The sequence below is a fragment of the Gigantopelta aegis genome, chromosome 6 (assembly GCF_016097555.1).
Source record: "Gigantopelta aegis isolate Gae_Host chromosome 6, Gae_host_genome, whole genome shotgun sequence".
Taxonomy (NCBI): Eukaryota; Metazoa; Mollusca; class Gastropoda; order Neomphalida; family Peltospiridae; genus Gigantopelta; species Gigantopelta aegis.
Genome location: NC_054704.1, coordinates 21,142,026 through 21,165,978, shown reverse-complemented (window position 1 = coordinate 21,165,978; position 23,953 = coordinate 21,142,026). Strand labels below are relative to the sequence as shown.

The following is a 23,953-nucleotide window of genomic DNA, read 5'->3' as shown; positions in this document are numbered from 1 at the left end:
TTACTCATAGATGTATCTATAGATGTTCACCCCAAAGCAAGTGTAGAAGAAATATAATTTTAATTAAATTCAAATTTTCCTTCTTATGCATTGAGATAAACATTCATTGTAGATGCATTTCAGTATCATAGCATTTTCAGTACCAAATGCAGTCAAATGTACTTATAGAGATGTTTTTATCAATAGGTCAGATTTTTGTTATTAATAATTGAAAATAAAATAGAAATTACTGCTGCCATAATGACAATTTTAGTTTATTTTGTGTTGTTTTCAGCAAATGTTTTTACCCAATCAACAATGCACCTACCTGAAGGTTTTAATTGGTTTCTTACCTATCTACCTCTTTCTTATAGATGATTTCAGCAGTTCCTTTGATCTTTCTTTTTAATGTGAGACTTGCAGGTGGGGGTGTACTGTTGTCATTCAGTACAAATGTGACTATCACTTTGTCATTTTCCAAGTCACTCCTATAAGTTTGCTTTTCATTAAGTACTGCTCTGACAATCTGACCATGTCCTATCCATGTCATACCATTTTCCACATCTCTACATCCACTCCCTGGTGGTCCAGGAACAAAACACCGAATGCACAAGTAGTCATTGCTTCCAAGTCCCCTCAGATCACATGCTTTCAAAGTTGACTTGTGGATGTCTTTATCTTCTGGAAGATGTCTAACAGGTACTCCCCTAAATTCAATATTCCTTTCATCACAAAAGCTTACTGGGAGTTGAAATGATCCTGTGTAGAATGTTTTGTCTGAAACAGATTCAGGCTTCAGGGTAAAGTGAACATTGTTAATGATGGGCGTTAGCTCACCAGATGCAGCTGACACTGCTGCCTCCATTTCGATTACAGGCAGCCATGCCTTTTTGTACTCATCAATGGAGTGGAAATGCTGTTTAACAGAACGTGTAGCATATTTACTTAAAATGCCCACAGGATCATCTAAGTGTGTGTGACAAAGACTCAGATTTTGTGTAATGTGAACTAGTTCAATCTTTGGCAATAAAAGACCATTGTTAGGTGACGCACCCAGCTGAACTTTGACAACTTGGCCTGGTATAAAACTCCGTTTAAATTTGCTCTGGTGATTCTTGATAGTTCCTTGTCCTGTTTCAGATGTTATGAAGTCAACCACTCTACTATAGGAACGTGGGTTGGCTGCTCCTGTTGGGAGAAGAGGTCTCACTGTTTTCTGAACTGCTGATATATTTTTGGTAAAAATTCCATTTAATATATTTGCCCAGTCTTGAAACCGAACCAGAACTGTATGTTGATTCGGATCCACCACAACACACTCGTCTGGCTGATGAATATGAAGTCTGTTAAAAAGAGCTTGATTTGGACATCCTGTGGTATCATACAAGCGTTTTCTCCACTGACAAATGACATTGTCTTTATTAGTTTCAGTGTCCTTTGTCATTTCAGGCTTCTTGCTTAAGTCAAGCAAACAAAATCTAATCTCTCTGCATTTGGATGGAACAGAGCGCAGTCCTGGCAATAACAATTCCAATCCATTTTCGGTAACAACATCAACAATGGCATGGAAAACCACTGAACTCTTACCCATCTTTTCAGTCTTTGCCAACACTTTACAACTGCGATCAAATGCCTTCTGCCGTGATGTGGCTTCATTGACATCATCACATATTTGTTGTATGTCATCAACTGTGTATGGACAAGCATCACCAGACAATATGGCATGCACTAGGCGATGAGACACAAGGTCCACATACCTTCTGATAGGAGAAGTAAAGTGAATGTATGGCTGAATGTCAAGTGAGAAGTGATTTGCCTTAGTGTCACTAATCACACCAGAACATCTGTATTCTGCTATATCAAGAAGCTTTATCCAGTGAATCCACCCCACATTCTGTAGAGGGTGGATCTCGTCTGTACAAATCATCTTCTCAGCCTCGTTAAATCTGCTCTTTTCCAGACTTTCCAATATTGACTTCCAGATGTCACTCTGAATTGGGATGAACTCGGTTCTTTCTGCAGCACATTTGTGTATACCCTCTGAAGCTGAAATTACCATGTTTGGAAGAACCTTTTTACCTTGTAGATGAACTAGTACATCAACAATTCTGCTTTCTTTCTTTAACCAAGCATATACATCTTCAGTTGCTGGGGCTGTTTGGCAACGAAGTGGCAGATATTTTGAAAATCGTTCTTTCAAAATTTTGCAACAGCAGCATTTGTTTTAATCATAAATTCCTCAACAAGTGCATGAGCTTCATCACAGTTACCTTTCTCTTCCATATCACAAAAACGAACATCTTCAAATGGCACGCTAAACCTGGCATCTTTCAGTCGTTCTTCACGAATCTTTTGTGCAAGATTATTTAAGGCAATTATGCTGCTTTTAAGCTGTGAAGATTCAGTGTTTGGTTCATTGTCAATAATGTTTTGAACTTCTTCATAAGAGAATTTTCTGGTAGATTTGATGACTGTCTTTTTCACAATAGTTTTCACAAGTTTTCCATTTGGATTAAAGGTTAAAAAAACTGACAACGCAGGACGTTTTATATCTGGTACCAGACTGCATATGTCTTGACTCAGTGGTTCTGGTAGCATGTTGTGAGTACGTTTGTTTTGAACATAGAAACTTACAGCTCTTTTTCTTGCTTCTTTGTCAACAGCATCATCCTTCTTCACAACTGAAGCAACATCAGCGATGTGTACACCAACAATGTAATTATTGTTTTGTTTAGAGATACTCAGTGCATCATCAAGGTCCTTGGACTGTGGAGGGTCAATGGTGAACACCAAATCATTTGTTTTATCTTCTCTTCCAGTAGCATCAAATTTGTCACCTTGATCCAAAATGGTTTTAATTTGTGAAACAGTATCATTAGGGAACAAGGATGGAACTTTGTACTGCATTTCTAAAATCTTCAGACTGCTATTGAAATCTTTGCCACACTGTAGAACTCCCAGCACTGCTCCCAGAGGGTAAACATACTTATTTCCCCAGCCCAAGTAAACAACAATAAACACATACTGTCCTCGTAATGTAGGATTAGCATCAAACTTCCCCTTGTATTTCAACTTGGATCCAACAAGTTCATATATGTCAGTTCTGTATCTTGTCAAATTTGGTGTTTTGTTTCTGGTCACTGTATTGATAACATGTATCTTAGGAATACTTTTGCACAGAGGACGCATTAGCCAACCATCAATTTCATTACTTGTACATGCAAGAATAGGGTATTTACTGTTCCTGAAGAAATTGCTATTTAAAACTCCCACTACTTCACCATATGTTTTAGAATCTGTTTTTACAGATGAACTTTTATGCTTGTAGGGTTTTTTTGGACGAAAGAGAATTTCTACTGCAACTTCATCATTGTTGAAACATTGGCCACATTTTGATCTTCCAGCAATTTCAATATTAGTCTCAACTCCAGCTGAGCCTAGAATTTTGCAGATGGCTTTTTGTGCAGACTCTATCTCAATTCTGCATCTCTTATATCTATTTGGCTCACTTTTCAGAAGTTGGTGAAGATATTCATTTTGTATAAAATCTCTGTAGAATGGTTTTCGCCTAGGATCTTGATTACGACTGTTAAAAAATTTAGCTACATCTTTTTCACTTAAATTCATTCCCGATCCAATACAAAATCTAGGATTATTTTCATTATTAATTCCATTTTCAAAGATTTCCTTGCTTTCTTCAAACCATGTTTGGTCAGGATTTTCACTTTCACACTGAGCCATGATGTTGAAATCATCATCAGATTCCGAGTCATCTGTGTACACAGGATCGTCTAGTTCACTGTCCATTCTCATCTCCTCTTCATCCGAACAATCCCAGTTGTCATAATCTGGAAACTCTAATGATGCTACATCAAGACGTTCTTCCTCATCAAACTGGGGTCCCTGGCTTTGAGTTTGCAAGGAATCCACAGAAGATATGTCTGATGAATGACTAGACTTGTTATTCTGTTCTGATGCCCTTGTGTTTAAATTAGCAATCTGTCCTACATGGTTACTATTGTTATTTGAATTTGAAGATGTAGTGCAGCTGGAAACAGTTCTTTTCCTTTTTGCTGAAAAAAAAAACACAGAAATATATACAGTGGTTTATAGTTTACATTTTAGACAAGTCATTTTTAATATTCTACATTTACAACATGTATAATGTATAATGCAAGTATTTTAAAATGTACTAAGTACTGATTGAGCAAAAAGCCAAAAAGAGTTTGAGTTTTCTTTAAATCAGTGCTGAAGTATGAAAACTAATAAAAAAAAAAAAAAATACCAGGCAATCCTACACTTTGTATATATTTCAAATAGTTTGGGGGAAAATGTATACGTTTGGCATATATGGCATATTGGTGAATATTGTTTGGAATTATGTATACAAATTGGTTTCTTTATTTTTTATTTAATCTCACTGGTCCCTTTCCTTTTTCTACTTTGAATTCCATTTTGTTTTCTTCTGGCAGCCCATATTTTTAAACTTCTTTTTTTGCTGTCCACCTCCACATTCCAGTCCTTCTCTTCAATTGCTATAGGTGCTCATCTTTTGTGGCCATTTGTGCCATTTCAGCTTTATGTGTGGACTTGTGCCGACTACTTAGAAGAGTGTTCATTGGTTATTTCTGGCATTATTAAGCAGCTTTTGTAACCATTTACTATACTCTCTTACTGTTGGCAATAGTTGATTAGTTCTGTGTATCGGATCAAATTCAATTTGGTTTAGCTAAACAAACTGTATTAAAAAGCTTATTCTTCAAGTTATTTTTTTTTAATTAACCATTTGTTGAACTAATTATGTAATCTATTTGCCAAATTCAATTTGTATTTAGTAATCACAAGCTTAAGCCCTGTATGTTATGAAAAACAAATAGACAAAACCTAAAATATAATTTTACGAAAAGTTTGGGATCCACTAATATATTAAAAATTAAACTTACGCTTTGAACGTTTCTTTTTGGGAATATGAGAATCTTTAACAGCCGTAGCCTTTTCTTGCTCTCTCTGAAAGAATATAACAAGTACATAATTATAATATCCTACTTTTATTTTAACTCAGAGTAATTGAAGGATAATGCACATTACTCACACTAAATCACATTACATAACACTATAAGACATTGTAGCTTTTTGGGGCTCAAAAAGCCAAACTCTAAAACCTATTTAATCTGCCTGTTTTCTCCATGAGACGGGCATTGGTTGATGGAACGGCAATGAAATTTTATCCAAATATTGACATATTACCAGAAATCCTGAGTACTGCTTTTTATGATTACTGATTGTTGTTTGATATCTGTGTTTGATCACCAAGTTAATTAGTTATGAGTATAGTCATATTTTGTTAGTTGTTTGAAAGCTATTATTTATGATTAATAAGTAAAAAATTGAAATATTGTCTATGCTGCTTCTATGCATTACTGACCAATTTGTCAATGTTATTCTACAATAGGAAAAATCACTTTCTAAAATATCTTTGTTCTTGTTCGTTAATTAATATTGAAATCATTATTAAAATGTGTTTTATACTTTAACTGGTTCAGCTACTGAAAGGTTATCTTTTTGTAGCAGAGTACTGAAGTCAAACTAAGGATCAGTTAATACGGTGCGACATTAAATAATTTAAGATTACCAGTGTGTTTCAGTATCATCACTATCATATACAGTGACACCTCTCAAGACCAGACCCTCTGTAAACCAGAATTCCTTCAAAACCAGATGTTTTACAGGGTCCCTTTTTATAAAACCAGTACAGAACTTAACGTCTCTAAACCAGTCCTTGGTCTTTGAAAAACCATGGCAAGGGAAAAATTGCACACCTCAAAATGCTTTGGCAAGTGAAAAAATTGCACTCATCAAAATGCTAAGGCGAGTGAAAACCAAGCATTATTAATTTATGAAGTAATTGGTACATGTAAATGTAGAGGATGTCACAAAAATTAACCAATAAACCAATAATGTTTTCTCTAATTTTATGCTTGCAGGTTCATTAATGTAGTCTGACTTCTTTTCCCTTTCAGGAATAGAGTTATTTAAAATTTCATGAGCAGTACTATAGAAATATAATTATGACATACACTGATGCAGATAATTTAATTTTTTAATTACAATATGTACTATTTGAATAATTTGATGCACACAATTATAGATACCTGATGAACGTGTAGCTAAACATATATAGGAAATTAGGAATTAACTTGTCTTGAATTTCATTATTATGTACAATGAACATGACTAGGATAGTTGGGATGGGAAAACCCCACTGGTTCTGAGGAGGTGGTTCAATTAGAACTACAACCCAAGCATCTCAGGAGTGCATTTTCGACTGAATTAGATCCTTCATAATATGTTTTTTTTCAATAACTCATTAAACATAGGCCTACAATTAGTTCAGTTGATAGTGTTGGTTGGAGCATTGACATTCATGTGAAATTTTTAATTAAACAATGACTCAACCAGTCTCCCTCTCTCAACATTTTGTAACACATCATTTGACCATCCACTACAGCTCAGACATCTATGTCAAGTCAGCGTTACGTTATTGATCTAGAACAGTCCCAATGTTGTTGATAAAAAATATACAAACTCTGACAAAATCTGTCATCACTAAGAATTTTATTCGAAACGTGTGATGCCATAATAAAGATAATCTAAAAAACCATAATTTTAAACAGCATCATAAATGTGTAACAAGTTGTCAAGTAGGCCAGTGTGTGCCTTCATACAGAGTTCTAAGAGTAAAAATAATCTGACTCCAATACCTCTGATTGGTCAATATGCCACAGAGTACTGCGCATCAAATCATGTTCCAGTCACATGGTCTGTGACTTTCTAACAAACGTATTGAAACAAACTCACTAAGCTAACAACTGTGCTGGGTTAAACCCACTGAGTTAACAACTGTGCTGGGTTAAACACACTGAGTTAACAACTGTGCTGGGTTAAACTCACTGAGTTAACAACTGTGCTGGGTTAAACCCACTGAGTTAACAACTGTGCTCGGTTAAACTCACTGAGTTAACAACTGTGCTCGGTTAAACCCACTGAGCTAACAACTGTGCTGGGTTAAACCCACTGAGCTAACAACTGTGCTGGGTTAAACCCACTGAGCTAACAACTGTGCTGGGTTAAACCCACTGAGCTAACAACTGTGCTGGGTTACACCCACTGAGTTAACAACTGATGGGTTAAACCCACTGAGTTAACAACTGTGCTGGGTTAAACCCACGGACCTAACAACTGTGCTGGGTTAAACCCACTGAGTTAACAACTGTGCTGGGTTAAACCCACTGAGTTAACAACTGTGCTTGGTTAAACCCACTGAGTTAACAACTGTGCTGGGTTAAACCCACTGAGTTAACAACTGCTGGGTTAAACCCACTGAGTTAACAACTGTGCTGGGTTAAACCCATTGAGTTAACAACTGTGCTGGGTTAAACCCAATAAATGAACTAACTCAGCACAGTTGTTAGGTCTGTGGGTTTAACCCAGCACAGTTGTTAACTCAGTGGGTTTAACCCAGCAGTTGTTAACTCAGTGGGTGTAACCCAGCACAGTTGTTAGCTCAGTGGGTTTAACCCAGCACAGTTGTTAGCTCAGTGGGTTTAACCCAGCACAGTTGTTAGCTCAGTGGGTTTAACCCAGCACAGTTGTTAACTCAGTGGGCTGGGTTAAACCCACTGAGTTAACAACTGTGCTGGGTTAAACCCACTGAGTTAACAACTGTGCTGGGTTAAACCCACTGAGTTAACAACTGCTGGGTTAAACCCACTGAGTTAACAACTGTGCTGGGTTAAACCCACTGAGTTAACAACTGTGCTGGGTTAAACCCAATAAATGAACTAACTCAGCACAGTTGTTAGGTCTGTGGGTTTAACCCAGCACAGTTGTTAACTCAGTGGGTTTAACCCAGCAGTTGTTAACTCAGTGGGTGTAACCCAGCACAGTTGTTAGCTCAGTGGGTTTAACCCTGCACAGTTGTTAGCTCAGTGGGTTTAACCCAGCACAGTTGTTAGCTCAGTGGGTTTAACCCAGCACAGTTGTTAACTCAGTGGGCTGGGTTAAACCCACTGAGTTAACAACTGTGCTGGGTTACACCCACTGAGTTAACAACTGCTGGGTTAAACCCACTGAGTTAACAACTACTGGGTTAAACCCACTGAGTTAACAACTGTGCTCGGTTAAACCCACTGAGTTAACAACTGCTTGGTTAAACCCACTGAGTTAACAACTGCTGGGTTAAACCCACTGAGTTAACAACTGTGCTGGGTTAAACCCACTGAGTTAACAACTGCTGGGTTAACCCACTGAGATAACAACTGTGCTCGGTTAAACCCACTGAGTTAACAACCGTGCTGGGTTAAACCCACTGAGTTAACAACTGTTCTGGGTTAAACCCACTGAGTTAACAACTGTGCTGGGTTAAACCCACTGAGCTAACAACTGTGCTGGGTTAAACCCACTGAGTTAACAACTGTGCTGGGTTAAACCCACTGAGTTAACAATTATTCTGGGTTAAACCCACTGAGTTAACAACTGTGCTGGGTTAAACCCACTGAGTTAACAACTGTGCTGGGTTAAACCCACTGAGTTAACAACTGTGCTGGGTTAAACCCACTGAGTTAACAACTGCTGGGTTAAACCCACTGAGTTAACAACTGTGCTGGGTTAAACCCAATAAATGAACAACTACACTTTGGTTATACTGCTGTTTTCTCTTATAGAATCTTCAAGCCAAACCTCTTTCACAATGCAAATAGTTAAATGTGCATTATTGTTTACTGTACCTTGATACTGAAAGCATTTGTTCCTACCAGCCAAGACTTATCCACCTGGTTTGATGCTGTGGATGATGCCAATCCTTTTACTTTATCCTGGAGTGTATCACAATATGCCTGTGATCTCCGTCGTTCAGCCTCATTCTGTGATATAAACAAAGTATTAACTATGTGTGACATATTGACTAATTTTAGTACAACCAAATGGGACAATCCAATATAACTTTTATCAAAATAATTATTTTATTATTATTTTTAGGTAAAGTTATAATCAATTACATATAGAACAAGGGTATCAGTGAGGTACATGATACACACATCAGGACTTTGATGGAAAAACCATATCTATATTAATGAATATGTTACGGGTATGATTCAATTCTAATTATGTGAAATTTTTGCAAAGAATGGATGAACAGTTTGTTTTGGGCCAACCACCATTTCAAGTTGTTCCTACATGTGAGGTTTGATGGTCATGTATGAATCTGTATGCAAGATATGGTCCGGACAAGGATTTACTGTTATGTGCAGTGGACTGTGAAAAGTAGGTCACAGTGACTTATTAATAGTATGTGACACACCAACATCCCAAGTTATTCCTACACATGAGATTTGATGGTCCTGTATGCATCAATATGCAAGATATAGTCCGGACAAGGATTTAGTGTTATGTGCAGTAGACATCCCAAGTTGTTCCTACATGTGAGATTTGATGGTCCTGTATGGATCTGTATGTAAGATAAAGATTTACTATTATGTGCAGTAGACCGTGAAAAGTAGGTCACTGTGACCTAGTAATAGAATGCGATACATCGCCATCCCAAGTTATTCCTAAATGTGAGGCTTGATGGTCCTGTATGCATCAATATACAAGATATAGTCCGGACAAGGATTTAGTGTTATGTGCAGTAGACCTTGAAAAGTAGGTCACAGTAACCTAGTAATAGTATGCGACACACTGCCATCCCATGTTGTTCCTACATTTGAGGTTTGATGGTCATGTATGAATCTGTATGCAAGATATAGTCCGGACAAGGATTTAGTGTTATGTGCAGTAGACTTTGAAAAGTAGGTCACAGTAACCTAGTAATAGTATGCGACACACTGCCATCCCATGTTGTTCCTACATTTGAGGTTTGATGGTTCTGTATGCATCTGTATGCAAGATATGGTCCGGACATTAAAAAGTTAACAGACGGACGGACAATGCCATACCATAATACGACCCATCATAGATGGGCATATAAAAAACATTCAGAGTTAATTTAATTGAGTTATTATTTAATTTCTCTCTGTATTTATGCAAATTAGGTAGGAACTCCATTCAGCTGTTCAATTGTCTTTTGTTTTCTCCCACAGCCAGCAAACAAATCCACTCGGGCAGTAACATATCAGGGTTGAAAATTAACATGAAAACCATGGTCGCCAGCAGGGCCAGTTGAAGAAAAATCTTACTGGCCCTTCTCAAATTTAACTAGCCCTCCAATTTTCACATTGGAATTTAACTGCACAGCTAAAATTAAAATTACAGTGCTTTTTGTTGAATAATAACTGTTTGCGTTAAACACAACCGATGAATTGACGTTTAACTTCATAATGAATAAAGTAAAAATTAATTAAAAAAGAACATGTTATTAAATTTTAAACCCATACCAACTCAAAAATTTAAAAAGAAAAATAGAAAAAGAAATCCAGTATAAATAAACATATTTTTTTACGAAGTACCATTAAATTAAACATATTAAATCTCATTTTCAATACAGGGTAAAAAATAATGCAGTAGAAACAGATGGTGCAAGATGGATGGAATAAACTTTGTGGTGATGCAAGACGGGTGAAATTCCCAGCAAATTATTTCCTCGGGAGTGGCTGTTCTAGATAGATCCATGGAATCATCCTCTGTTTTACACAAATGCCCATTTGACTCTGCTTTGTGCAGAGATACGGACCTGATCATGTATTACTGTTGTGTTATTCAGGTTACCTTGGATGTTCCATCAATTGCCTTAAAACTTTTATCATAAAAAAGAGAGCTAACCTATGCAATTTGATGGTAATTTGTAAAGAATTTTTGTTTTAATTTACACTGCACTTTTACCCCCTATAAAATGTTATTTGAGATGTTATGGGTTTAAAACTAAATAATTAAATTTTCTTTGCATCTATACACTTTACAGCAATCTGATTGGTCCAGAGGTGCTTACTTTTTTTCGTTCATATCTCGATGAACCCCAAAAAATTAAGCCACGGCTACTACCCCCCCCCCCTTCCCCCCCACTGACTCACACTATTTTTTTTGCAACAAGCCGCATTATTCTGGCAATCACATTTAGATATTTTGAAGAAAATACACGTGAAAGCTACAAAAAATGTATACGATAAATTGAGGAAAAATGCTATAGCAGAGTAGACATATGAATCTATACGCATTGATTAAAAAAACCCAACACAACAAAAAAACCTTTTCGCTAATCATGACATGAGACTCGGTCGCTGGCCAAAGAAATCATGTAGGAAACTTTACGCCTGTAACTTACTTGTAAGCAATGTTCAACAGCTGTTGGCGAAAATTAAATGGTTCCACCGACAACATAAATATTAGACACGCTCCCTTCATTCGCTTTCATAAAATATAAACTAAACATGAATAGGACAATTCCTTCCAATATAACTAAATGATCCGTAAAAATGCACAGCAGCTAGAGGAAATGACGTCATTTACAAAAAATCACCTGATTCAAATAATAGTGAATGAACGTTTGCATTCTTACGCGACATAAGTATCAATGAAGTTTACACAAACAATACTACAGGCGTATTTAAAGCTAAACAAAATAAATTCAGTTATGTATTGTTAAAGTATGCATATAAATTTAATTATAAGATTTGACCGCAATTATATTTTGGTTCATGCAAGTATGAACCGAAAAAACGATGTGCACACTTTTCTATGACCCGCTACGCGGGATCATACAGTGTGCACATTGTTTTTTCCGTTCATACTTGCATGAACCAAAACATTATTGCGGTCAGTTCTTAAATACATTAATATGTTTTAATATGATTTTTATCTTTATTCATTATGTTGGCGCTGTCAAAATATTGAACATGTTCTATGTCTTCTGCTGCCAGATCTGTAGTTTGTGCCAACATAGAGGCCGTGTGTTTTGTCACATTTGATTCCACATAAGTGTCTTTCTTTTTTTAACTAGTACCATACTCGCCAGACACTGAAATCAATGGTCGCCCAATGGACTACCTTTGTAAAATTCTTAATCGCCCTTAGCCAATAAAGGTCGCCACGTGCGACCGGGCGACTGCTAATTTTCAACCCTGACATATACTAGTTTGTTTCCAATGTTTAGATAGAATAAGAAATACATAAAGATGTCTAAATGTATAACAGCTATACACATTTTTTTAAAGTCATATATAAATAAATAAATAAATAACTAATCTCAAAATATGTGCAAATAAAAACAGTATTGTAAATTGTGTAGAATTCACTAATAAACAGACATTCAATGATAAAAGACAAACGCATTATTACCTGAGAATGTGTTTTAGCCAGTTGTGCTTTTTCAAAGGCAGCCATGATATTTCCTGTCAGTTCTAGAGCTTCTGCCCAAATCAGGAATCCTTCACTGTTTTCATAATCAAATATGTTTTCTTCAGCTGAAACATTAAATGTGGCCTTGCACAGCCCACTTCTTTTCTTTTGCTTCGCATAAGAACATTTAGGACTATTAAAGAGCTACGGTTGTGTTTGCAATTTTGTTGAATTTTTTTTACAAAGTAAAGGCTCATATTTTAACTTAATTTTATATTCTTTTTTTAATATTAATTAGTGATCTTGCATTTGAGCTCCGTAATGTCTGGTGAACCCAGTAAAATATAAGTTTTCCTTTCCTGAATATTTATATAGCATGTGCTAACTTTACAATACCTGCCTATCTATCATTAACCATATTTACACAAAACGTGCTTTAAAATTGTTTTACTCTATCTGTGGCTTGTAGAGATGTCTACTGGTGATGAGTAAACTATATAGTAATTTGAAAATAATGTACAGGAAGCTCTTAAAGCAAGAAATGTGGTTGAAAAAATGTAATCTTTTGAAGCTCTAGTATACCAATATGAGAAAAGCTAATACATTGAAACCCCTAAAACTGGACCCCAAGTAAAACAGAATTCTCTCAAAACCAGATGTCTTTCACAGTCCCGTGCTTTATGCATCTTAAAACCCCCATAAACTGGAAAGCCCTCTAAACCGAACAGTGAACGAATAATTCAGTCCCAGTGGTTGTTTAGTGTGAAATGTACCTCTGAAAACCAGACTATCAGACCTACATGTATATCAATCATGAAGGAGCCCCTTATTGCCACGAATATCACCTCTGTTGATTTCATTATTAATAACACAGACACCTAATGCAGTATGTACACATGTTTGAGTTAGCTGTAAGACTTGCATTATTACAGATACCTCATAAGCATGCGAGACAGGGGGCTGAAGCAAAACTTGAAATTCAAGCAAAAATTACAGAGATATTCAGGCAAAATGTGCTAACCTGAGATTTTTTTACAATGTATTTCAATTATTCTACCCTCAAACTCAATTGTAATCCATGTAAAAATACATAGTTATTTGTTTGCAACCCTATATAGCTGCTTAGTAGTATGCTAATATGAATAAATGTTTTTATCCAGATTCGGGCATTTTTGTTTAATTCGGGCAAAACCCAGCTTGCCCCCCTACAAAAATAGGAACCTGTACACCTATGAGGTACCTCATGCCCTATTAACAAATAACAATCCAATAATTAAAGTCAAGTTAGCAGTTTGATGTTTTACAAACTAAAGCACTGTGCATATATGAAGCTTGGTGCCAGGTGAGGCAGGTTGAGTTAAGAATCCTGCAGTATTCCCCTTAACTCACAAATCAATTGAAATCAATAACCTGCCACCATCCATGAATTCATTGTGGTCCCATTGTTTAATTAACTTTTCTTTTGCAACATTTAATTTTAAGTTTATTTCACAAAATAAAGAGTAAACAATCATATAATTCTTTGACTGTGCTTGGTGAAAAATATGTCAATAGTATTTTTATTTCCAAATCAGGTTTTAAAATGTAGAAACATACTGAAAAATTTCTATGTTGAATTACAATAAATACACTGTTTTATTCACATTTTATTGGTATTGTTTTTGTTTTTTGGGGTGGGGGTTGACAGTTTTGTCATTTTGTAATATTAGTACAAATTGAAATTATACAATAAAAGCTTTTGCCTTGGGATCATTTAAACATCAGTACAATGTTGAAGCAGAAAGGTTGACTGGATAGAATTCAAAAACATTTATAAGCATTCAATTAAGTTTCACCGACTCCAAACCCTGAGTGAGTGCTCCGCAAGGCTCAATGGGTAGGTGTAAACCACTTGCACCGACCAGTGATCCATAACTGGTTCAACAAAGGCCATGGTTTGTGCTATCCTGCCTGTGGGAAGCACAAATAAAAGATCCCTTGTTGCCTGTTGTAAGAGTAGCCTATGTGGCGACAGTGGGTTTCCTCTCAAAATCTGTGTGGTCCTTGACCATATGTCTGATGCAATATAACCGTAAATAAAATGTGTTGAGTGCGTCGTTAAATAAAACATTTCTTTCTTTCTTTCAATTAAGTTTCAACCTATATATATTCTCCTAGTTTCTGTATATCTGTACTTTGAATTCACAAATATTCATGCCCACAAAATTGTATCTTAATATCCTATTTATGTATAATAGTCGGGTCAATATACGGTTTGACCCCAAACAAATTTATACAAAAGGTTTTTTGGTTTTAATGTTATCCATGGGTCATCAGTTATTGCAGAAAAAAAGTCTCCCAAAATCTGACGCCGGGAACATGGTTAATTTGCATAATTTCAAGATGGCGACCCCCTCAAATTTCAATGTACTACAAACTTTTTACTGGTTCAATTTAGACCCTATAAATGTATTACCAACAGATATAATGTTCTGTCATGTGCTTCATATTTGTCACAGAGCTGCATTTTCATGATGTATCTCAACAGGATTTGAGAATGTCTTGAATGCTTATTTTAAAATTGCTATGTTTAATTCCATACCTATTCCATGCCTCTGAGAATAAAAAATTGCTAAAATTTCAAGTAATTCATTTCATTTTGCATGTAAATTATGTCCTAAAGTTAATGCACTAAGGAAAGATAGATTACGTAAAATTAAGCTTAGACTTGCTTCAGTAATGCATGAATGAAATGATCGCACAATTTTTAGGTTGTATTCATATTTTCTTGTTACAATGAAGGAATTAAGTTAATAATGTAATAATACCAAACTATTAAAGTAATATCAAGTTATTATTTTTAAAATTTAGCATTTATATACTGTTATATGAAAAACATGTTTTGATACACTGTTGAAATAGTATTACAACTGCCAATAATAATTACTTTAATTCAGGCACCACAACTTTGAAATGCACAAAAATCTACTTTTAGATGTTATGATAAAATACATTATAAATGATATATATTATTTTTAACACAAATAATGGCACTTACCATGTTTACAAAGCTTCATTGCAAGATCAAAAGATTTCTGCAATAAAAGAAACATTAGGAATAACTGTATTTAATAATTTTACATGGACAGGAACATAGTTTTGTTTTTTTTGTTTATGGATTAACAACTTATATTGGATAATACTTGTACATGCATGCTTTTATTTAATCTTCTGACCACAGTCACACAAGCCGACACACTGTATACTGTATACTGTATACTGCATACAGTACCTGCACACAATATTTCCTGTTATTTTGCACATGACACTGACCAAAATACTAACAGACCAACACTAATTGAGACTAATCATGATAATGGTCACTTTAGATTTTTGTTTTTGCATGAAACATACTGTGGAATTTTGAGTTGAAAAAGTGATTTTTGGCGAATATTTTTGCTTTACAACAGTTGCGGAACATTCTGGTCATTTGCAGGAGTTGATGGCTGATTGTGACAGCTAATTTGATAAGACATTTGAACATTTTACCAACAACGAAAATCAAGAAATATATGGATATGAATTGTAGTTTGTTTCCAAAAAGAATTCTGTTCAGTAAAACAGTTATTGGTAATAATGGCCATAAATACTGGATTTGTTTCCAAATTTTAATCAACATTAACCAATCTAAAATATCATACAAATAATAAACCCCCCAAAATAATACATTTGTACTTAACGATTCATAATGAACATTATTTTATGTATTTATAAAAATATTTAAGTTTAAATCTTTGAGTAAAAGTTATAAATGTGTGCCTCCTCAACATGGTTTTTGTCAATAATTAATCCAGTAGTCAGAAAGTTAATTAATTCCCTATTATTTCCCAAACTGTTATCCATAACTGCTACTTTGAGACTAAATAATACATTTATTTTGCAATTATAATGGCTACAAATGGAATATGCATCCACGATGTTTAATCAGTACACATCTTGCACATATTATTAATTAGAGGGGGATGGTGAAATATTATTTTTGAAATTCAATATGAAACCATTCCTATCATGTTATGCTTTCGAATACCTTTCCAAAGAGCTATAAAATAAGCATTTAGCATCTTCTTTTTTTTACCCCTCCCAAGGTCAAATGTAAGTTTATAACAATTCGTAATTAGAAAATGGGTCATAAATGTGTTAACATCTTATTATAAAATGTTTGTTATTACTTGGATATGCTTTAATGAGTTAGCACGACTTGTATAGACAAATGTTTGTTATTACTTGGATATGCTTTAATGAGTTACCACGACTTGTATAGACAAATGCCATGGTATGTGTTATTCTGTTTGTGGGAAAGTGCATATAAACAATATATTGCTACTAATGAGAAATGTGTTCTAGTGGTGTTGTTAAACAAAACAAAAGATTTTTTTTATATCTGAATAATATTGAATATAATGATAGTCTGTAAGTCAGAATGATTCAAGCATAACTGCAAAATCAGAATCACTTCTCTTTTCTAACGAAGACTTTAGAACAATGTTATATACCTTTCCTGTTTTGTCGCAAGTCGTTGACAATTTTAACACAAATTGGTTTAAAAAAAGTTATTTGTAATACCTGCAGACTTTATACACATTCATGTTTCAGGGGCATGAGCACAATTGCCTGTCAATTCAATTTCTGCCCTTTGTTGAAACAAACCTCAAATCTATTTTTTTAAACTGAATATAATCAGAATTTAAATATAATATATATGTGATATAGCTACAAGGAAATATTTTTAGAATATTTACTTTTGTAAAACTAATGCAGCCCATTTCTTTATAATAATTTGTGAGAAAATTAATTTATTTGTTTTGGAAATAAATGATTCTCCCCCCCCCCCCCCCCCCCTGCCTTTCATCTCTAAGACCAATTTTTTTAAGAAGATGATTTTTTCACTCTCCAGGATATTTCAAAAATGAAAGTTTGTATATTATACACATTGAGAGACAGAAGTATTTTCCTGAAATAAGATACAGAAAGCAACAACATTTTCCAACTTTCCTTCAAACAGTACATGAGAACTTGCAAGGCACATTCCCTTGTAAAACCTTACCACACTATATCTATTTCATGTTCAGAGTGTTTGAATTGTAAGTAACATCTCAAAGAAATAGAAGAATTGCACACAAGAGGAAGAAAACAAAAGTTGATGATTATCTAAATACTTAAATATTAGAAATATTTTTCATTCATTAATTTCATTACTTTCAATTATTTTCGTGCTTATATCCAATTAAGGTTCAAGCATGCTGTCCTGGGCACACACCTCAGCTATCTGAGTTGTCTGTTCAGGACAGTAGGTTAGTGAGAGAGAAGTAGGTATAGTGGTCTTACACTTTAAAACTCCCTCTGGGTGGGAGTTGGCAAGGGGCTGCGAACCCAGTACCTACCAGCCTTATGTCCGATGGCTTAACCACGACACCACCGAAGCTGGTGTAAAATATTCTAGAGACTAGAACTTTAAGACTAATTATTACACATTTCATAAAAGCTTTAAGAAAAAACATATTGATTAAGTTTAAACTCTATTCGTCAGTACATATAACTAGAAGTTAACTGATGGGTCAAACAGCTCATTTATCATTTATGGATTTTCATCACTCTATTTCAGTAATGACTGCTATAGGTAGTACTAAACCAAATAACTTCTGGCTGGGTCAAAGTTCGAGATGCACCAAACTTTTAATAGAGAAGTGAAGACCACAAGTCTTGTGATTGGTTATAAATGTGAGTGTGTTGCTTGTAAAAAAATTAGTTTCATCTGGACTAAAAATGTATTCAATTTTATTTCATCTAGTACCACTGTGTGAAGTAGCCTTGTGCTTGGAACATGTATGGGGTACCTGTAAAAAAAACATACTCAAATTGTGTGCGGAACTAGTATAGTCATAGACGCTACCCGTTATCTCAGAAATGAGCAGCTTGATACCCACTTTTTTCTGATTCACTTTAAGGGTGAGTGGTGGTAGTATTTATATCTGTGGCGTTTATATCGATTGATACATTGCAGGTAGGAGTTTTAACCACATATGTTACTATTGTCGTCTATGGGATTTGATTTGGTAGTATACACCCTATAGAAACAAGGATTTCCAAACTATTCTTATTTTTGAAGAATTTATCAGTTGAAATAGCAATTAATTTGCATTGGAGACACAATTTGGATTTTTCTTTGATTACCAAAAGGTTCAAATAAAATTATTATCGCAGTGTGGGCTACTTCTTTTTCTTTTTTTTGGGTCTTTTTTTTTTTGGTCTTGTCCTTCTGGCGTCCTGTCAAGTTCATTTCTGCAGGCCTGGAGCCAGTGATAGTAAGATTAGTATTTTGGTACCTTAATGTATTATATAGGCTCAAAACTAAATATTTTATGAAACAAAATGTGATGTTTGTGACATATTTGCTAATTGTGACTTGGCACTTTGACCTCTAAAACTATTCTAGGAGGGGTCAAAACTAAAGCTATCATCAAATGTAATACCTCAATTGGAAAGGTATTTTTAATCTGAACACAGTGATGGTGGTTTGGTTTTGATATTTCATTATCTAAAAAATCAATGCATTTATCACCCCCTCTAATATTATAAACAAGTTGATTCAAAAACTGTAGGAAAGTTAATATATAATCACACTATTAAAATTAATAACACTGATAATATCAACACCAAAAACATTGTGATAATTTGCCCTTTTTAATCACTCCAACACAATAATTTTAATAAAGCTGAATTACTAGAAGTTATTTATCATTAAACATATTGTAGTAAGATACATGGAAAGAGTAGCTGAATGATTTCTTATTGTTATTTTCTAATAACAGGCCTATTAGCCTACAGAGCTCTGCTATTTAATTTTAAATTTTGTCAGTAGTAGATAATTCATTAATTTGTAAACACCACCTTAAAATATCCATGAGTTAAGTTTAGAGAATCATAGTACCAAGTTTCAGAACTATCCCATTAAAACTCTACAAGAAGATAGACTCACATTTTCTATTTAAAATTTAATAAAAATTCTAAATCTCCAAATTCTAAATCTCCAAAGTTTGTTGATAGTGCACCAGAGGATTATTGAACCAAGTTTTAGAACAATTTAATTGAAATTGTAGAAGATAGACTTCAAAGAAAAAGTTGACAGGTGGACGGATGGATGCCAGAGAAATTGTTATTAGAAAAGCTCTGCTGACGACCATCATAGCAGAGTTAAAAACTCACTCCATTTAGTGCACTTCTCGCCTGTAGAAGAAGCAGTTCTCGGAGTGAAGAAGGATTAAACTGTGACAGATGACAGAGATCTGTGGTCAAGATGAAACAAAAAGCTGGTTTCACATCAATGTGTTTCCTTGCTAACATTGTTAAGTCTTTGAACACCTGACCTATGTTCATCTAAAAAGAAAAGAAACCCCAACCCCAAGTTAATTATATTATTATCCAATTTATAAAATATTGCCCTGTAATAGAGAACTCAAATCCTAATTAAAGCATAAAATATGATTAGCCTTTCTACACAGAACAACATTTCTTGATCAAGATTTGGTAATTGCTATGTTAGTTCTTTTAATATTTTTTAATTTCAGCAATATTGTTTGCAAAGGAGATTTAACCTTTGCCATTAAAATTATTTTTCACATCTCACATATTTTTTTAAAGTATTCAACCATTAATGAATTAATCTGTATATTCAATATTGCAAACTTAACTCATTTGGTGCAATATTTATATGGCAGCTTACAGGAATACTGAATATATTTTAAATAAAAAACACAGCTACATGTATCTTATCTGTTCCATTAAGAAAATATATACCCAAACTGAACTTTGGAATTACAAGAAATATTTAAACAGATACTGAACTACATGTATATGAAATTTGCACAACCTATTTGACCATATTTACCTGTTTTTGTTTGATATTCAAAGACAGAAAAGATGTCAGTTTCTGACATTCAGAATTACATTGTGGGACCATAATGTTGCCTCTTTGTGAAAAAGCTGTTGCTATTCGCATTTCAGACATTGCTGAAAATAAAATTACAATTGCATAATATTGTATATTAATTTCTGTTACAATTTAAATAATACAGAGCATCTCATAATGAATTGGTACTGTCAGTTTTAAAATCAGTCTGTAAAATTGTTTTGTAGTGCACTCCATAAACAGATTTTAATCATGTATTGAGACTCTGGTTGACCAAGATTTTGAATATTATCCCCTGCTAAAGTAAACATACAACATACAGTTTAGCACCAACCTTTGTATACTAACAGGAGGGCTGAACAGGCATAGCTCTCATTCTGAAACAAAAAAGTCATAGACAAATAAATATGCAGACAGACATCACTAATCCCGACAGGATTATTTTCCCCAAAAAGGTCTTGATTACCAATTTAAATACTACTTAATAGTTCATTAAAAGACAAACCAACAACAAGTCAAAGAACAAAATGTAAACACATAAAAATATTCTCAATGCATAGGCCTAACTGGTTGTTCCAAAGGCATGACCTATTTTTACTGATTTCCAACTGTAACAATTTATATTGTAAATACTAAATATACTTCAGGACTGGGACCTAGACTGTACCAAAGTCACATAAATAACTTGAAATGCATTTTTTAATATCTACATTTTATGTGGGCATTTTAAAAACAATATTTTATTGTGCTCAGAAAAACAGATTAACACAAAAAATATATATATTTTTGGATTTTGTGTTAAAATCGTTTAGTTAACAATTAAACAAAATGGTATTATCCCCTATTTCATAAAAAATTCTCAAAACCCCAACTATGATGACCATACAAATATATGTCATCATAAACTGTACTATATTTAGATATACAAACACCCAAGAACCACAGCAAGTTAAAGTAATGGTATTTTATTGCAGGTCTATATATATATATATATATATACAGTCAAACCTGTCTTAAGCGGTCACACAAGGGAGTAGATAAAAGTGGCCGCTTAAGACAGGTGGCTGCTGAGTACAGGTTGCCACATATATAGTCTTTAAAACATTTGTTGTTGTTTCTTGTTTTACCGTCTGTACTGCTAATCAACGGATGTGTATTTCACAGTTGACTATAAATCAACTTTTGACATGTCGTCTTCTTCAGAAATAATGCAAATGGAATGTATTAAATTAACCGTTTTCTTTTTCATTTAATTATTCAATTGCTACTTCATGCAGTGTATTGTCATAGTAAGTGAATCTACAAATGTCAAGCGTAGACTGCTCAGAGTCATACTTTCTTAATTGATACACAGTACAGATGTCGGGACTGAATGGGTACTAGTATTCCTGAAGGTGTGAAGATCGGTTATATATATATAAAACATCATTACTATAACTATAACTATATATATATAAATAATATTTTTCCTGACTTATTTATTACCTCTTGAATCAACTGTCGAACAACTTCATCCATGTGAACAATGAACTGATGTTCTGTTTTCATTGACAGATAATCAGAGAGGTGGAGATAATAAGACAGGGAATGCCCATATTCCTCAATGGCAATGTCATCAAAGTCTCCGGTTCTGATTTTCCCCACAGCATCATCAAGAAAACTTTTCAAAGGTTCCATAATAATACATATCTGTTAAAAAAAATAAAAACATTAATGGACCCATGCACATACAGTTTGATCATAAAAAATAACTATTAACAGAAAGGCATTTAAAATAACCAGTGTTAAAAACTTACATGGACAGTCAAACTACAATGTACATGTATTAAATGAACTAACAATTTGAAAATATCCCAAATGGTACATTATTCAACCAGCGACAGAGTTATCCCATCTTACTTATTATCAATATTTTGGTATATAACTGAATTATCACTATATAGCCATAAATAAGAAAACTGGCTCACTACAGTTTTTATCTAATGCTAGCTATTTAAAAATAAACCTTACTAAATGAAGTATCTACCCAGGAGAAGTAATCCTATGACACACTGCCCTTTGGGCAAAAAAGCTCTTTAATAGTTTGTGTCAAAGTGATAAAAATATCATATACAGACCTGTTCTGATGTCGTGGATGCCATCACCGATTCTTTATAGTAACCAAATCTGAAATAATACAAAGTTTGGTTTGTTTAGTGACACCACTAGAGCACACTGATTTTTGAAACAATACAAATCATAATACTGTGGAAGTTTTTAACATGACATCTTAACAAACCTTTTTGATCAGTACTACATGAATCAATTAGTCTCAATTGCGCTCATTGTGCTATTGTCCTATTTACCATGTGGCTCGTAATACCCACTTGTCTAAATTATTTTTATCTCAATTGTAACATTTTATTATTATTAACGAAGAAAATACCTGCAAATTAAAATCTGTCCAGGACTTCATTATAAATAGTAAACGTTTTGAGACGACTTAACCATTCACTGGGGACCGCTCTATAGTCTGAAGGTTCAATGGTCTGAAAGTTCAATAGTCCGAAGGTTCAATAGTCCAAAGGTTCAGTAGTCCAGAGGTTCAATTGTCCGAAGTTTCAATGGTCCAAAAGTTCAATAGTCCAAGGGTTCAATAGTCCGAAGTTCAATAGTCCGAAGGTTCAGTAGTCCGGAGATTCATTGATCCGAAACACTGTACTTCATGAACTTAGGCTAATGTTTTACTACGTCTAATATGTGAATGGTATAAATAGGGCATTATAATATGTTAATAAGGGGCAAGACGTAGCCCAGTGGAAAAGCGTTCGCTTGATGCACAGTCAGTCTGGGATCGATCCCCGTCAATGGGTCCATTGGGTTATTTCTTGTTCCAGCCAGTGCACTACGACTGTCCAAGTCTTATCAAGGGCATAATTTGCTGCCATAAATGCAAGAATGTATCGCAGCATGCCATACAAATGAGTTCAACATATATATGTGGTAATATTCAAGATGGCCACCATATCATAAGTATTTGCAATGGGTGGAAAGGTATCATCCAAAACAATAGTCTGTTTAATAATACATTACTATATATTTGATTTATTACATCAAATATGATGCTTAGAGTCTTTTCACATGTATGGGTATTTAGTAAAAGAGTTATTTAACAACAGCAGCAGCCTTCCTACTATATTAACACAAACTGGAAGTCAAATCAGATGGCATTGTTAGGTTATTCATCCATAAGAGTCCATCCACCAATGGAAGGTCTGGAGTGGTACATGTAAGCTTGCTTTGTAAGGTAATGCCATCACACAAGCCGGCTCATCTGTGAGAGTCCATCCACCAATGGAAGGTCTGGAGTGGTACATGTAAGCTTGCTTTGTAAGGTAATGCCATCACACAAGCCGGCTCATCTGTGAGAGTCCATCCACCAATGGAAGGTCTGGAGTGGTACATGTAAGCTTGCTTTGTAAGGTAATGCCATCACACAAGCCGGCTCATCTGTGACAGTCCATCCACCAATGGAAGGTCTGGAGTGGTACATGTAAGCTTGCTTTGTAAGGTAATGCCATCACACAAGCCGGCTCATCTGTGACAGTCCATCCACCAATGGAAGGTCTGGAGTGGTACATGTAAGCTTGCTTTGTAAGGTAATGCCATCACACAAGCCGGCTCATCTGTGACAGTCCATCCACCAATGGAAGGTCTGGAGTG

The 23,953-nt window shown here is 34.6% G+C and overlaps 1 protein-coding gene across 1 annotated transcript in view; it reads right to left on the bottom strand.

Moving 5' to 3' along the window:
* Window positions 1-20,334, bottom strand: part of LOC121374917 (helicase with zinc finger domain 2-like) — a 42,553-nt gene extending 22,219 nt beyond the window's left edge. Inside the window, 8 exon segments of the mRNA XM_041502053.1 lie at window positions 333-2,188; window positions 2,191-4,052; window positions 4,923-4,986; window positions 8,766-8,900; window positions 12,307-12,431; window positions 15,344-15,380; window positions 19,549-19,719; window positions 20,231-20,334. Coding sequence (XP_041357987.1) covers window positions 333-2,188; window positions 2,191-4,052; window positions 4,923-4,986; window positions 8,766-8,900; window positions 12,307-12,431; window positions 15,344-15,380; window positions 19,549-19,719; window positions 20,231-20,302 — 4,322 coding nt within the window. The 5' untranslated portion in view covers window positions 20,303-20,334.
* Between the last annotated feature and the right edge of the window lie 3,619 nt (window positions 20,335-23,953).